The sequence below is a fragment of the Pelodiscus sinensis genome, chromosome 27, assembly GCF_049634645.1.
Source record: "Pelodiscus sinensis isolate JC-2024 chromosome 27, ASM4963464v1, whole genome shotgun sequence".
In the NCBI taxonomy this organism is placed as follows: domain Eukaryota; kingdom Metazoa; phylum Chordata; order Testudines; family Trionychidae; genus Pelodiscus; species Pelodiscus sinensis.
Window position 1 is genome coordinate 15,738,003 of NC_134737.1, and position 16,293 is coordinate 15,754,295.

At 56.9% G+C, this 16,293-nt stretch overlaps 1 protein-coding gene across 2 annotated transcripts in view; it reads right to left on the reverse strand.

Moving 5' to 3' along the window:
• The window catches only part of CPNE5 (copine 5), a 173,078-nt gene that overhangs the window by 99,674 nt on the left and 57,111 nt on the right, over positions 1–16,293 (reverse strand). For both annotated transcript variants that reach the window (XM_075910080.1, XM_075910081.1), the window contains exons 4-7: positions 15,425–15,528; positions 14,550–14,589; positions 12,404–12,480; positions 394–453 (exon numbers count right to left, since the gene is read on the reverse strand). In XM_075910080.1, the coding sequence (XP_075766195.1) occupies positions 394–453; positions 12,404–12,480; positions 14,550–14,589; positions 15,425–15,528 (281 nt within the window). The remainder of the gene's footprint in view (positions 1–393; positions 454–12,403; positions 12,481–14,549; positions 14,590–15,424; positions 15,529–16,293) is intronic.

The window sequence follows — 16,293 nt, forward strand, 5'->3', positions numbered from 1 at the left end:
AGAGCCCCGTCCAGAAAAGACCAGAACTGGGGCCAGGCACTGCAGGACTCGGCCCATCATTGCGGACGGAAGTCCGGCCTCTCGTGGTGCTGTTAATAACAGGCCCCACTGAGTTAACTGGGAGATTTGAACTCAGGACATCAGTGAGGCTGATTGTGCAGGAGCTGGGCCTGCTTCCGTGAAATGACCTGGCCTGGCACCCTGGAGCAGCAACGGAGCCAGCCGCTGGACGGGGCATTCTCACACTGGGCTAGCGCAGGTCTGCTTGGCACTGCATGGCTCCCTGCTCAGGGCTGGCCACAGGTGTCAGGCTGAGCGCGCAGGAAACGGCCGGTCTCTAGCCAAGAGACCACACGCGCTGCCAGTGCAGATCTCTGGGAAGCTGTGACTCACCCATTGGAGACGGATGGTGTGGGCTTCCCCGTTCTGGAATGTAACGTGAACGCCCCCATCCTGCCAGGAAACAGAGAGAGGGAGGTTAGCTTGGACCAGGCTCCCTGAGAACATACGCGCCTGGGGCTATAACCTCTGGCCAGTGCTCCCCAGCCTGGCTGGGGACAAGGAGGAGGGAACCCAGTGTGACAAGCACAGCCAGGCACATCTGGCCAGACCCCCCCCCCCATGTCACCGAAGGGTGTGACACTCTCTGCTGAAAGCGGAGTTCCGGCACCTGGGTTCCAGAGCTGGGGAAGGGAAAGGCGCCGCTTGCGGCAGGCGGGCCCTGGGAGGCCAATGTGGGCGCAAAGCACCAAACAGGGGCCCTCAGGGCTCGGAGCACCCTGATAACGCACAGACAAGGCTCTGGGGCGGCAGACGGGGAAGTGGCCCCAAGCACTATCCATCACAGAGCAGACTCTGCCAGAAGAGGCGGCTCAGGGTCCCAGCGTGGTAGGGATGAGTGCGAGGCGAGAAACGCCTTACTCAGAATAGCCCCCTCGGTATGCAGCTCCCTTTGCCTTCCCCAGTGGCCAGACCTGCTCTGTGCTTTTCTGGCCTGCTGGTTTCAATATGAACAGAAGAGCAGCCAGACGGGGTCAGACCAAAGGTCCATCCAGCCCAGTATCCTGTCTGCCAACAGTGGCCAATGCCAGATGCCCCAGAGGGAGGGATCACAACAGGTAACCCTCATGTGATAGCTCTCCTTTCACACATTTCCAGACAGAGGGTAGGGACACAATTCTTACCCATCCTGGCTAATAGTCATTGATGGACCTCACCTCCATGAATCTATCTAGCTCTTTTTAACCCTGTTCAAGTCCTAGTCTTCACCACATCCTCTGGCGAGGAGTTCCACAGGTTGACTGTGCGCTGACTGAAGAAAAACGTCCTTGTGTTTGTTTTAAACCTGCAGCTTATTCATTTCATTTGGTGACTCAGGGTGTGTCTAAACTACATCGCTCCGTCGATGGAGCCATGTAGATTAGGCAGGACAGCAAAGGGAAATGAAGCGGCGATTTAAATAATCACTGCTTAATTTAAATAAAAATGGCCGCCATGCTGTGCCGAACAGCTGAATGTCGGCACAGCGCGGCAGTCTAGAAGAGGATCTGCCGACCCCAGAACCCTTCATCGGCAGATCCTTTATGCCTCATGAAATGTCGCCAGAGCCATGTAGTTTAGACGTAACCTTAGTTCTTATATTGTGGGAATAAATAAATAACTTTTCCTTATTCACTTTTTCCACACCAGTCATGATTGTATAGACCTCTATCATATCCCCCCTTAGTCTCCCCCTTTCTAAGCAGAAAAGTCCAAGTCTTTTTAATCTCTCTTCATATGGAACCTGTTCCAAATCCCCAATCATTTTTGTTGCCCTTTTCTGAACCTTTTCCAATGCCCATATATCCTTTTTGAGATGAGGTGACCACATCTGCACGCAATAGCCAGGCTCATGGCTCTGGCCAGGTGCCCTCTAGGACAGCAGGGGCATCTGTGGTGGGCCAATAACGCCAGGCCATGCAGGCGTCTTGGCAGTGCAGGCCATAGCGTGGCTGGCAGTAGGAAAGGGCCCAGTGGCTGCTCCCCCACACCACGCCAGGGTGGCTAGGATCCAAGCCCATGTGCCCGACCATGCCACAGCAGGGACCCAAAGGCTCATTCAGGGAATCCTAGACAGGCTGCTAGATGGTCCCAGGGACACGCTACCCCGGCACTGGGGCCCCTCCCCAGGCTAGCATGGGCAACTCTCTTGGGCTGACATGAAGCCTGGCTCAGGGGCTGCCTTGTGGGCATGGCCTTTACCATAGAGCTGCACAGCTATGGCAGCATCTCCACGTCCCCAGTGAGCCAGTCCCTGCATCTCCCATTGGTTGTAGTTCCTGGCCAATGAATACTGTGGAACTGGCACTCGGGGGTGGGAGCTGCACATAGAGTCTGGTTCTGCAGCTCCCATTGGCTAAGGGATGCTGCTGCAAAGGATTCTGGGGCACGTGCAGAGAACTAAATGCCCCCATGTGGGGAGGACGGTAGGGCAGGATCCAGAGGAGGGTGAGGACAGCGCTGCAGAGCCAGAGCAGAGATGCTGGGAGGCTTGGCACTGAGCCACGGGCTTGGCCAGGCAGCAAGGATGGAGAATGGTGCCTTGGGGAGCTGCCCCCACCCCATCTCTGTGGCGCTCTGCTCCCTGTCCACGGACACTCGCTGACTGAGCTCAGCTTGGGCGACGGGAGATAAAACCACGAAAGCAGGTGCTGGAATCTGTGCATGTGCCAGGATGAAACTCCTCGGGACCGTGGCCAGCTCACCAGCCTGTCCCCAGCATCAGCCAGCTGCTGTGGCAGGCGCCAGACCTCCTGCGCTGGGGTTGGGGGGCTGGGAATGGGACATGGGAAAAGCCCCCTCCAAGTCCTCACCATAAAGCCCACAGTGGCCTTGCAGCGAAGTGACCTGGAGTTTGGCCGATCTTTGTCCTCCATCGTCCCCCGACTCACACTGCCCACAAGCCCCCAGGCAGTGCCAAAGCTGCAGGACAGAGCACTGGCACCTGCTGCTCATGCCAGCCTGGCGCCTTGGCAGGCTGTGCGCCACCCGTCATCCAGAGGAGCCAGCCTGCTCCTGGGTGTCTAGCACACTGGGCAGCTTCACTTGAGCCCTCCCAGGCTGTCCTGGGGCAGAGCAGGGCAGGGCAGAAGTGGTGTGAAGAGGTGCACCCCACGGCTCCAAGGGAGCTGAACCCCTTCCGCCAGGTGAAACGCTCGCCCGGGAAGTGCAAAGGGCTGTCTTGCCCCACTTCCAGAAAGCCACAGGGCCAGATCCGCAGCCTATGGAAGACAATGGAGCTTTGCTGATTGACACCTAAAACTGAAAGCCCTTTTAAACCATTAATGAATGAATCCCATGGGAGCCAGGCCAGCAGCAGCATCCCCATTTCACAGACTGGAGAAACTGAGGCACAGAACAGGACAGTGACTTGCCCACAGACCCAGGGTAAGTCAGTGGCGGAACAGGAATTTGCACCCAGATGCCCTTGGCAATAGCCATCAGACCATTCTTCCCCACATGGATCATCCAGGCTGAACCAAACCCTTCACAGCTCTCCCCACCCTCTCTAGGGTCAGCTCAGCTCGGCTCCTCCCTCCGGCCTTTAGGGTGTGATTGATGGGCCTCTCCAGTGACCCGCCGTGCAAAGGGAGCGAAGTTCACACAGCGTCCTGGCAAACGGTGAGGGGAAAGGGGCAGGAAGCAAGACAGAGACTGAGTTTGTCCAGACAGAAAGGCTGCTGCTATAACCCCCGGGTCGTGTGAGGAATGTGCTGGGTGCACCTGAGACGTGTGGGACTGGAAATCAATGGGCCCAGACTGGTGTGTTGGAAATGAGGCTTAACTGGGGGATGAAATACAGACGGGCTGAGCTATTTTGCCTATCACTCCTCTGGGGCCCTCAAGGGAACCCTTCAGGAAAGCTGGCTGCCATGCTGGCAGACTGTCACCATAGACACCCCCCTCCAGTGACCCCTGTAACGCTGAGAGACATCCTAAGCAGGGAACCCGGAGGACACCTCCCCCGGCTCTGTCTAAATTCCACCCCGCATCTGAAACGTGAGATATGGCCGCCCCCACCACCATGTGAGCTTTTCCTTCCCCCCGGTTCTGCTCTTTTCGGCATCTCTGCTTTTGCCTCTGTCTAATAAGAGCCTGGCTCAATTGTCTATGACTGTACGGCACCGCTGTGAGCCCAGGGCCAGAAAGCAGGTACACGCAGTGCCCCAAACAGCCCAAGGCTGGTACAAATTGCCTGGGTTTCCAGCACTGTCATTGTGAGTAACAGTCAAGCCCTGAGACAGAAGCTGTCTTCTCTCCTGGCTCTTCTGTTCCCCCTCGCTGCGCCTGTGTGTTCGGTTGGGGTTGTGTGATGTCAGCTCTAGCCCAATTCCCTTTGCCCGCAGGGCTGTGATTACCAACACTGATACCACCTCAGGCTATGCCTACACTGCACTGTCATTGGTCAAACTTTCATCGGTCAGGGATGTGGGAAAAAAAAGTTTTACCAACAAAAAGTGCCGGGGAGACGCTCTCCCACGGACAATGCTGTGCCTTCCACTGGGGGTGGGTTGATTTTGTCGGCAGGAGAGCTCTTTCCTGCCAGCCAAGAGAAGCTACCCCGTGTGCCTTACAGCTGGGCTGCCCTCTGGCGTGCGTGTAGACAGCCTTTATGTCAGACGTGGGGAGAGGGCAAGGCCAGGCTGCTGCAATGCAACCCTCCTTCATATCACCAAGGCTTCAACTAGTTTCCCTTCCATTCTGTCTCATTACGAAAGTGTTAAAGAGGCTTTGAGGGGACCTTGGCCCTGGCACCGAGCAGGCTGTCACCGTGCACCACTCTAACACTCATGGAACACTGCTGGGGTCACGGTCAAGCCTGTGACTCTCTAGGTCCATTTATTCCATCCCGCCCCAGCCTCTCCCTGCTCTCCTCACTCCTCTCTTCCTTGGCACCAGGCCATTGCTCCAGAGACACTGAGTAATTCCCTTCCCTTGCTCACATTGTTACCTGGTGGGTATTTATAGCCACTTCCTCCCCCCAGCCAGCCCTTGCTGGGCTGTATGGCTGTGTCTAGACTGCATCCCTTTTCCGTAAAAGAGATGCAAATTAGACACATCGCAATTGCAAATGAAGCGGGGCTTTAAATCCCCCCCCCCGCTTCATTTGCATAAAAATGGCTGCTGCTTTTTTCCGGCTCGGAGCTTTGCCGGAAAAAAGCACCAGTCTAGACGCGGATCTTTCGGAAAATAAAGCCTTTTCCAAAAGATCCCTTATTCCTCTTAAAATAAGGATCCCTTAAAATAAGGAATAAGGGATCTTTCGGAAAAGGCTTTATTTTCCGAAAGATCCGCGTCTAGACTGGCGCTTTTTTCCGGCAAAGCTCCGAGCCGGAAAAAAGCGGCAGCCATGTTTATGCAAATGAAGCGGGGGGGATTTAAATCCCCGCTTCATTTGCAATTGCGATGTGTCTAATTTGCATCTCTTTTACGGAAAAGGGATGCAGTCTAGACACGGCCTATACGTTTAGCCCCCAGAGCCTTCACTACACCTAGAATCATGGTCCAGCCCCCTGCCCAAGGCAGGACCAATCCCAATTATATCATCCCAGCCAGGGCTTTGTCAAGCCGAGACTTAAACACCTCTAGGGTTGGAGATTCCACCCCCTCCCTGGGGAACCCAGCCCAGTGCTTCCCACCCTCCTTGGAAAATAGCTTTTCCTAGTATCCAACCTAGACCCCCCCCCCCCCCACACACACACTGCAGCTTGAGACCATTGCTCCTTGTTCTGCCATCAGCTCTCTTGTTTCCACCTGGGATCAAACCAGGGCACCTTTCACAAAGGAGGGAAACATTTTAACTAGACACTGCAGAAACCCACATGGCTCACTTGCAACTCAGGGGAGGGATGAGACCGTCCAGATTCCTAGACCTCCCCACCCCAGGTGTGCTGCAGCTTGTGGCGAGACCTTGAAATGAGCAAACCCTCAGCCCTGCCTTCCCACCACACGAACACTGCTGTGCCCCGCTGCCCAGGTGCCTTAGGTTAGCGGTTTAACACTGAGCCACTGGCAATGGCTTGTAAGAAAGAGGCCCAGCCAGGGTGCTGCACTGCAAGGAAGCACTTGGTATGTGCCTGCTGACAGCTTCAGGCCGTCGGGGTCCTCTCGCGGTGCACGGTGGATGCTCAGAGCCAATGGTGCTCAAAGCTCTAAGACAGCAAGTCCGGGGCCATGCGCTGAGAGGTGTGGGAGCCAGCTGCAGGTCTGAGGGAGGCGTGCGTCTGTTGCAAGACAGCAGAAGCAGGTGTTGGATCTAATGAGCTGTCAGCAGCTCTGCTCGGACATCGAACCCTTTGCCGCCAGCAGGCACTGGGCCCCGCTGGACGCTTCGGCAGGTTCCACGTCTAAGGACCTGGTGGGATCATTAAGGATGCCAATAACCCTGCACCCTACACAACCCCGCTGCCTCAGGGGCCAGCCCTGCCTCCAGGAGCTGTCCCTGCAGGATGCACCATGGATGCTATCTGAAAAGTGGAGAGTTTTATGTCAGAGACATGAATTCCCCAAGGAGGCTCTGGTGATAAACGACTGCCGAGTGAGAGAATCCAACTAATCCAAGACGCGCACGTGGAACATGTATTGTGGAGTCGGACAGGGAGGGGCCTTAAATATAGGAGTCTGAAAGGCAAATCAATCCAAGGAGCTGTGAGAGCCTCTGGAGTGAGCCTGGCTGGGGCGGATATTAACAAGCCATCTGTCTTCGAAACGTTCTAGTGACCAAACCTGAACAGAAGGAGAAATCCAGAAGCTGGTTGGATCTGGACACAGAGTAAATTCAATGCGGGTGCGGGTACCAGACTGGCAGCCCCCGCCTGGGCACGGGTTGGTGCAGCTTCCTCGCCGGATGTCCCCCACACACTCCCTGGCAGGGACAAGTGGGGAGACTGGCGCCCGCTTAGCCAGGAAAGAAGCTAATGAACGTCTGAGACCCAGCAAACTCATTTCTTGCACCACACAGCCACTGGCCGGCAATGACTTGCTGTCACGCCTGAGCCGAGTTGCATGTAACTGAGAACCTCCGGGGCAGACCCAGTCCCACTGCCAATTAGCTGAGCCAGCCATTCCCACCCTAGGCCTGCAGCCCCACCAGCTGCGTGCCCTGCATGTGCCACACTGGGGGCCCCACATCCAGTGCTGTGAGCCAGAGGCAGGGACTTCTCCACACCAGGCATCAGCCTGCCTGGCTCCAAGGGAGGCCACAGGCACGGTGACACGGTGCTAGGCCATGCCAGAGCGAGGGAGTGTGGCTCCAGACAGCAGTGGATGGAGAGGAGAAGGCTCGCACAGGGATGCCAGGCAAGGAGAGAGAGTGTGTGGGAGTGGCTAGGAAGGGGATGTCATGTCCTGGAGCCCTCCCCTCTGGACTCCTGATTGGAGCAGCCTGCTCCCCAGAAAATCCAGCCCGGCCTTGACCCCGCACTTGGGACAGGCTGGGTGGGTGGCCATGCAGTGTGGAGCGTCTGGTTCTGAGTCTCAGAGCTCTGCTGTGTGGCGCTGCCCCGTGCTCCATGAGAACAGGTGCTCACAACAAGGAGGCCAATTATGTTCTGCAGCCGTTCAGGAACCTACTGGCTGCCGACAGCTGCCCCCTGACGCCGCCGACAAAAGCACATCCCAGCAGGCGCGAAAGGAAAGCAATCCCCAGCTGCTCCGCAGTCAGAGCCTTGGAGCTCTCCCGGCACCTCCTGGAGACGCAGGCCGAGCTTGTGATCTGCCTGCTCCGCTCTGTGCCCGCCGAGCAGCAATGTCTGGAGGGAAACTGGCTTCTGCAACAGGAGAGCCAGCACCATCCTGGAGTGCCGGCCCACGCCCAGCCCGGCAAGAGACTCCACCCATCGGGGATGTCAGACTTAGTGTAGAAAAAACCGTATTTCTGCCACTACCATGGGACTGCTCAGGCGCGGGGCGGGCCCGTGTCCCAGGGTGAAACATGGCAGGTAGGGTAAAGCTGGCCACAAGGGGAAGTGGTTCTTGTGCTCTTCTCACTCTGGCGATCGGCACAGGGGTTTCTGGACGAGATCCTGACAATCTAACCTGCTAGCCTTGAACACAACATTTCAGATTTTGCCCAATGGGGTCTGGAAACCACCCCCCTGGCAGACCTGAAACCACCGCGTTCCAGTTCCATGCGAGAGGGGGACACTGGACACGGCCACGGTCAAATTCCACTTGGTGAGCACAACCTTGAAAACGCCATATTTAAATTGTGCGTGGCAGGAGACGGAAACGGACCTGGTCAGACTTGCTCAGGGAGACCGTCACACTGCTGTGTTCAGATTCTGCTCAAAGGGAGCTTGAAACCTCCATGATCAGATCCCAGCCCTGGGAAGCCTGACTCCACCCAAATCAGGAGTGATTCCGCCCGGTTTTGAAGAAGTTCAGCCGAAGCCGCTGATGCCCAGAGAGACAGGAGCTTTCATTCCCCTTCTCACTCAACTCGCTGCAGCCCCCCTTGAATCACAGGGAGCACCCAGACGTCACATCACTCACCTGCTCTGCACTCGGAGCACGGGCCAGTGTGGGAATCCCTCCTCTCCAGGGAACACAGACCCCACTCACCCAAATGGCAGCAGCACAGATGGGCCCAGCCCCATTGCGATCAGTGACCAGCCTTAGGGGCCACATGGATTTAGTCCCTCTCAGGACCTGGTCAGTCCCAGCCAGTGCAGTATCTGAGCAGGTCACAGTCTTTACCCGGCCCCACCCTGTGCCCCAGGACAGAACTGTTCTCCCCAGTGCAGATCCAGCACACACCGACTCAGGGGATGTCTCCATTTCAGCTGGGAGGTGGGTCTGCCAGCTGGTGGAGACGTGCCCAGGCCAGCTCTGTTGGAGCCCTGTGCAGGCAGCAGCACAGGCAAGCTGCAATCCCAACTGACCATGTATGCGGGCAGCTGGCCAAGGCAACCCTGCTATTTTTGGGTGGGGGCATAAGCAGGCCAAATGGAGACTGACCCTACATGACTTGCCCAAGGTCACAGTCTAGTGCTGAGCAGGGAATAGGACCCAGGTCTCCCATGGGCCTAGGGTCCGACCATCAGCCTCCTTTCCCTGCACAGCCAGGAGCAGGAAAGGGCTTCACGGTGTCATGGAGCCCTATGGGGGGTTCCAGCAGGGCAGGGGAAGAGACATCAGCAGGCTAACAGCCAGTGTCATGCGCACCCACCATGCACAGCTAGCGTCCAGGCCTCCTGACAGCCAGAGCTCTCCCTCCTACGCTGGGACCAGCCCCCGTTTCACAGCCTCTGGCTCAGCTCAGCAAGGCCCTGCTCCACCTGAGCCTGAGAGCCCAGCTCCGCGTCACTGATGCGGTGCAGGGCGGGCGAGTCCCCAGGGAGAATGGCTGCATAGGCCCCCGCAGTGGGGAGTTGGATATTTCCCAGCATAGATGAGGAAGGTCTGAAAAGTGTCTTAAAAGATTTTCCTGCTTGGTTTATACATTAGAAATTCAGGACTCATCTGCTGTGCAAGCTTTTGCTGGAGCTCTCTGGATGGCTGGAAAGCCAGCGGGGTTACGACTTTGCAGGTGCCAAGGAGGTGAGAACTTGGCCCCTGAGAGGAAAGAGACAGTGGTCAGACTGTCCAAAGCACTTGAGGGGGGGTGTTAATGGGCATTTAACACAAAGGCCTGAGAAACACTTGGGAGAAAAGTGATCTTTGATCATGCCTTGGCACCTATGCTGCTTTGGTTTCGGGTTCCCAACTCACCACTCTGGGTCCTCGAAGGAAACCTCCAGCAGCAGCACGCAAACTAGACTTCACATACCCAAGATTTCAAAGAGAAAAAAAACAAACCCCTCAAATCACCCCTCTTCCAGGTCTCCTTTCTCCATCAGGAGCAGTAAGCAGCATATGCCAATGTCTCCCCCTGTGAAGGTCAGCGCTAAACACCTGAGTCTTTTTCAGTGCCTGAAGATGCCCAGAAATCCTAGACATGGGTTGCCATGGTGACCCTTGGAGGTCATTATCCCAAAGAGATGCCTAGCGACAGATTGCTGGCTGTTAGTGCCATCGCGCCTCCCACCCCTGTTCTAGTGTATGAATTTGTATGTCACTCATGCAGGGTGCTGTTCCCCATGTACAGCTGGGAGTGGAGGTGCAGCCAGGCTAATGACTAATATAGGGAGCGTCTGGTGGAGCAGGCACTAGAACTAGGCCCTATTCCCCTCGTACTCACTCCTTGTAACCCAGGAGTAACCCCTCTGGGCCCGATTCCCCTTGCACTCACCTGGTGTAGCCCTGAAGTGACCACACTGGGCTCAATTCCCCTCATACTTACCTGATGTAACCCAGGAGTAATTCCAGGGTCCAATTACCCTTGCACTTACCCAGTGTAACCCAGGAGTAACCCCACTGGGCCCGATTCTCATTCGTGTAACCCAGGAGTAACCCCACTGGGCCCCACTCCCCTCATACTCACTGGTGTAACTCAGAAGTAACCCCACTGGGCCCGATTCCCCTCACACTCACTGGTGTAACCTAGGAGTAACCCCACTGGGCCCGATTCCCCTCACACTCACTGGTGTAACCCAGGAGTAACCCCACTGGGCCCCACTCCCCTCATACTTACTGGTGTAACCCAGAAGTGACCCCACTGGGCCCAATTCCCCTCATACTTACTGGTGTAACCCAGGAGTAACCCCACTGGGCCCAATTCCCCTCACACTCACTGGTGTAACCCAGGGGTAATCCCACGTAGTAAGATGAGTCTGAATATAAGCCCAGGGTTGGTGTTAGACCTGAGGCTTAGGCAACAATGGTCAAGACTTTGCTCATTTAAAACAAAGCTAAGATGTGAGCAAGAGGCAGGCTGGAATTTAGCACGAACAGGGCTGAGAGTGTAAAACACTAATTGGTAAGAGGCACAGATGTAGAACAGTCATTGGTACTAGGTACCAGCTGTAAAACAGTAATTGGTACTGGGCACAGGCTGAAAGCACATTCCAGAAGGATGGTAACAACAGCTTGTTAAGAAGGATCGTGGTACCCACACTCTCCAAAGATAGCACGGACATATGACCCAGGTTCAGGAAAGGGTCTAAAGTGACAGCATGATGGACAGAAAGGTTTTGATCCAACCACCAGGTGCAGCGTGAGGGTGGTATCTAAGTAACGCCAGAGGGTGGCAACACGACACATCAGGAATGATGTGTAGCTTGCATGTACCTGTATATAAAGTTGTGCTGCGGGAGCTGTCTTTGTCTGGGCTGGAGGCAGTGGGACCTTCCACTGGCTGAGCTGGTCCATTGTCAGGGGGTACATATGTATAGGGTTCTACAGCCAACTATGACTGTAGTTCATGTGACAATAAACCAGGCTGGGGACCTACAATCCTTATCTGATTATGTGAGTTTTGGGGGCTGCTGGGTTGACTACTTGCACAAAGCCAACACAACACACAGGAAGTGCACACAGCATGCAACTAAACCATTATCATCACTGAGCGAGCAGGACACCTGTCAGGACACCACAACAGTGACTCCTGATTACAATGCACCCAATTCCCCTCACACTCACCCAGTGTAACCCAAGAGTAACCCCTCTGGGCCTGATTCCCCTTGCATTCACCCAGTGTAACCCAAGAGTAACCCCTCTGGGCCTGATTCCCCTTGCATTCACCCAGTGTAACCCAAGGGTAACCCCTCTGGGCCTGATTCCCCTTGCATTCACCCAGTGTAACCCAAGAGTAACCCCTCTGGGCCTGATTCCCCTTGCATTCACCCAGTGTAACCCAAGAGTAACCCCTCTGGGCCTGATACCCCTTGCATTCACCCAGTGTAACCCAAGAGTAACCCCTCTGGGCCTGATTCCCCTTGCATTCACCCAGTGTAACCCAAGAGTAACCCCTCTGGGCCTGATTCCCCTTGCATTCACCCAGTGTAACCCAGGAGTAACCCCTCTGGGCCTGATTCCCCTTGCATTCACCCAGTGTAACCCAAGAGTAACCCCTCTGGGCCTGATTCCCCTTGCATTCACCCAGTGTAACCCAGGAGTAACCCCTCTGGGCCTGATTCCCCTTGCATTCACCCAGTGTAACCCAAGAGTAACCCCTCTGGGCCTGATTCCCCTTGCATTCACCCAGTGTAACCCAGGAGTAACCCACTGGGCCTGATTCCCCTTGCATTCACCCAGTGTAACCCAGGAGTAACCCACTGGGCCTGATTCCCCTTGCATTCACCCAGTGTAACCCAGGAGTAACCCACTGGGCCCGACCCCCCACGCAGTCACCCGGTGTGACTCCCACAGTGCTCACCCCCATGTAAATCAGAAGCGACTCAACTAAGCCGCCTTCCTTGTTAGTCTCTGGAGCTCAAGCCCCAATAATCTCGCACCCTTCACCCAGCACGTTCCCAACACTCACGTCAGCGGCTTCTCCAAGCGACTTCCTGATGAGCCGACAATCTCTCCCAGCGTGCAGAAGGCCTGGCCCAGGAAATCCTGGTGGGACAACAGACCCTGATGATTACCCAGATTCCTCATCCTTTCTGGGCTGGGACATCCGCCCACACCCGTCAACACTTAGGCCCCGCTAGCGGCCTTAGCTGGTGCAGAGCAAGCCGCTCAGTTTCCGTTGGGAGGCCTGTCTAGGACAAGGTGCCTGCTGTCTCAAAGGGAGTGTTCCCGGTACAATTCCAGAAGGAGACGGCTGGGGAAATATTGTGCATTCAGCACCTGGGGAAACTGCTTTCTTTGCATGGCAATATTTGGGGGGGGGGGGGGGCACTGTGGGTTTTCATGTGGGAGACAGCAAGAAGTTCAAGGTGGGAACACGGGAAGTCCTGCTCCCCAGGATGGGCATGGTACCTCCAGCCCACCATTGCGTGTGACGTTATTGGATTCTGATATGAACATGCAAACCGTTGTTGCAACCACTGTTATATATTTGCACCAAATCTTGTACAAAGGGGGCCAAGTGCAGTGGCTATAGAAAGCGGATCATTTCCTGATTCTGTTTACACTGCTCATATGCAGGGATGATCTTTGCATCTGAAGTTGAGTATTGGCTCTGTACTTGTATTTCGAATGTTTGCATGTGGGAGATTATCAACAGGCTTTGCCCACCTATTGCAAAAGGCAAAAGACTAGCAGCACTGCACTGCCAGTGTGCCTCAGCTGGTGCCAATCTGCATCCGAGGAACTTTGCTGTGAACATTCAGACCAGCCTGTAAGCAATGGCAGCTAAGGACAGGTCACGCCTGGTCAGGTGCCTTGCTAACTCCATTTCACACCGTGAGAACAATGGATTCCCTCCACATGGGCAGGGCTATGAAGAGGACCCGGGGAGTTCCCCCGTCTCAGTGACTGACGGTCCGTCCTAACAAAGGGTGTGTTCCAGAGACTTATAACACAGCCGATGAACCTGTCTCTGCTACAAGCCTGCACCAGGAACTTTGTACCTGGGGTTTGTAATTTGACCTTCCTCCCTCTAGAGCAGTGGTCCCCAACCATTTGGGGTTGCCGGGCGCCAGGGGGCGTGGCCGTTCGCCCGCCGGGCGCCCGGGGGGGCGGGGCCCCCCTGAGCGGGGCCCCCCCCCCATAGCCGCATTCCCGGGGCCGGCGCTCTCTTCCCCCTCTCCCCCAAGCGCCGCGCGCCCGGGGCTGGCACTGGCGCTCGCACTCTTTCCCCCCCCCCCATGCGCCGCGGGGGGTCAATCCGCAGCGCCCCCGGGGCCGGCGCTCACCGTGCGCCACGCGCCCGGGGCCGGCTCCGGCACCGCGCATGCGCCACGTGCCCAGGGCCAGGCCAGCCCTGAGCACTTGGCGGGCGCAGACAAATGCCCCCGCGGGCGCCGTGTTGGGGACCACGGCTCTAGAGTCTAAAGCACTGGCCAGGGCGCTCTTCTGGGTAAGCTCTGAGGTGTACATTGACCTGGGACTGTGGCTGGGCCTTTGGGAGCAGGAGAACCCGTTTGGAGTTGGTGAGATTGGCTTTCACAACCTCTCATCGGTATAAGGAGCGGTGCTGGTGGTGACACAGGAGAACTGGAGTCTGAGGGAATTGCTTGTGTGGTTTCTGGTTAGCCAGTGTAGCAAACAGAAGTGCTCTTGGTGACTGGCTTGGCCCCTTCTAGAGAAGAACCCCCAGTCTTGGGCTGTAAGTAGCCCCATCGCTAAGCAATTTGCCTTCATTTGACCCTCTCAGCGATGCCCCCGGAAACCCACAATATTACACTAGGGAATCTGTGTCACAAAGCTCTGTGGTTGGGATTTTCCATTGACGGTATCAGCATTGGCCCTCAGATCTCAGTGTAAACGTACAGATGAGACGGGCCTGAATCCACACCCACAGGCTTCTAGCTGGGTCTGAACTCTCCCTCTGGCCCCTACTAGCATGATAGGCTCAACCACCCTCCAGCACTAGGTGGGCATGTCTAAGGACGCTGTGCCAGGCAATGGGACAGGTACACAGCTTGCCCTGGGCACCCACTGGGGCCCGGGGCTGGACGAGTGCAGGGCACAGAGGTGGAGAGGCCCACGTGCGGGGGAGGGAATATGTTCATACTCACATGCTTTGAGAGGTCAGGGCTTTTGGAATCCACATCGTACCTGCAGGGAGACAGGAGAAACCACATGACAATGGCCATTGTGCATCTCGTGTGGCAGGGCCCAGCACTCCTGCCACCACCAGGGCACTGCATGGCCTCCTGCTGGGGGGCAGGGCCTAGGAACCTGGGTCTCCCACGCCCCACGGGAGTGCCCCAGCCTCACGGCTATGGGCAAGTCTGAGGCTCACTCTCCAGGGGGTGGATTAGGAGACACACGGGGCTGCTGCCCCCAAGCACCACTGCTGAGGTGTCACACAGACTGTCACAACAGGCTCTGACCCCCGCCCAGCGCTGGCCCCTCGGCCCCACTCTCTGACTCCACAGGGGCCAGTTGCCTGCAGAGGGGGGTTAGCTGGGGCTAGCGCTGTGGCTGGGAGGCACTGGGGCTGAAGTGCTGAAGTGGGGATGGCACAGCGGCTGTGCCCTGGGGGTAGCGCAGATGAGGCCAAAGGAGTGTCGATGGGTTGGATGCCTTCTTGCTGCTCTTCCCCTCCATCCTGGCTCACACGGCACAGTCACTCTCAGGAGCACGGGGTGCCTATCGTTATTGTAGGGTCTCTCACAAGCACCGGTGTGTAACTGCAGGGTCCCTCAGGAGCACATTCTCGCTGGCTAGTCACAGGTCCTGCAGGCCCCGTGTCCCACTGAATCCTGGTGGGATTTACGCACCGGAGCAAAGCCCAGCCAGGCTCTCCAAGGCTGACTTGCTATGGGGGGTCTGTGCCCAAATTGGGTTGCTATTGTCAGGTCTCCCCTGAGCTGCAGCTTTTGCCATTCCCTCCCAGGGGTGTCTGTCCCACCCCAGACTCTGTGGCAGCCCCCGCCTGGACACTCACAGGTCGAAGCGCAGGTTCTGTTTCTCCTCAAAGAAGTAGTCGAGGATGAACTTGCGCACGAAGTCGGGGTTCAGGGTGTTGTCGATGACCTCGGTCCTGCCGAACTGCAGGGAGAGAGGGATGCTGGTGAGCAGGGGCACGTGGGGAGCAGAGTCGGGGACCCCAGGTCCAGACTTTGCTGGGCCCCGTGAGGCTAGGCCTGAGACACAGCTGGCAGCTGCCCACCCCTCTAATCTCTCCATGGCCAGGTGAGGGCTCAGGGAAGGGCGGCCCACAGCAGGGCAAGAGGAACCCAGGGAGAGGGCAGATGCCCCTTTGTGTCTCCTGCTGCTACTTTCTGGCTCAGTGGGGCCGGTGCAGACAGCACAAAGCCCAAGTGAGGAGAGCTCAGAGGCTCTGTGATCAAGCCCCCCGGCACAGCAGTCATGCGGCTGCTAACCCTGGAGCACGGAGCCCGGAGCACGGAGCACGGAGCACGGAGCACGGAGCACGGAGCGGGCTGCACGGAGCACGGAGCACGGAGCACGGAGCGGGCTGCACGGCTCTCCCACGAGCCGGAGCCAATCGACGTCTTCTGGGGACGAGACAAAGCCTGTGACAGGCCTGGGGGCAAGCGCTGCGAGTGCTGGACGGGCTCTGCGTCTGGACCCATTCCAGAGAGAAGCCAGAGCCAGAGCCAGCAGGGGCATGGATGGAAGAGAAAATGACACCGGAGGCAGATCTGGAATTGCCAGAGATGCTGATGCCCCTCACTCCCGACCCACAGCCCCATTATGCCAGCCCTGAGTTCCCCCCACAGCTCCACCAGCGCCCCCCCACACAGCTCCCTGCTCCCCCACACAGTTCCACCAGCGCCCCTCCCCCCACAG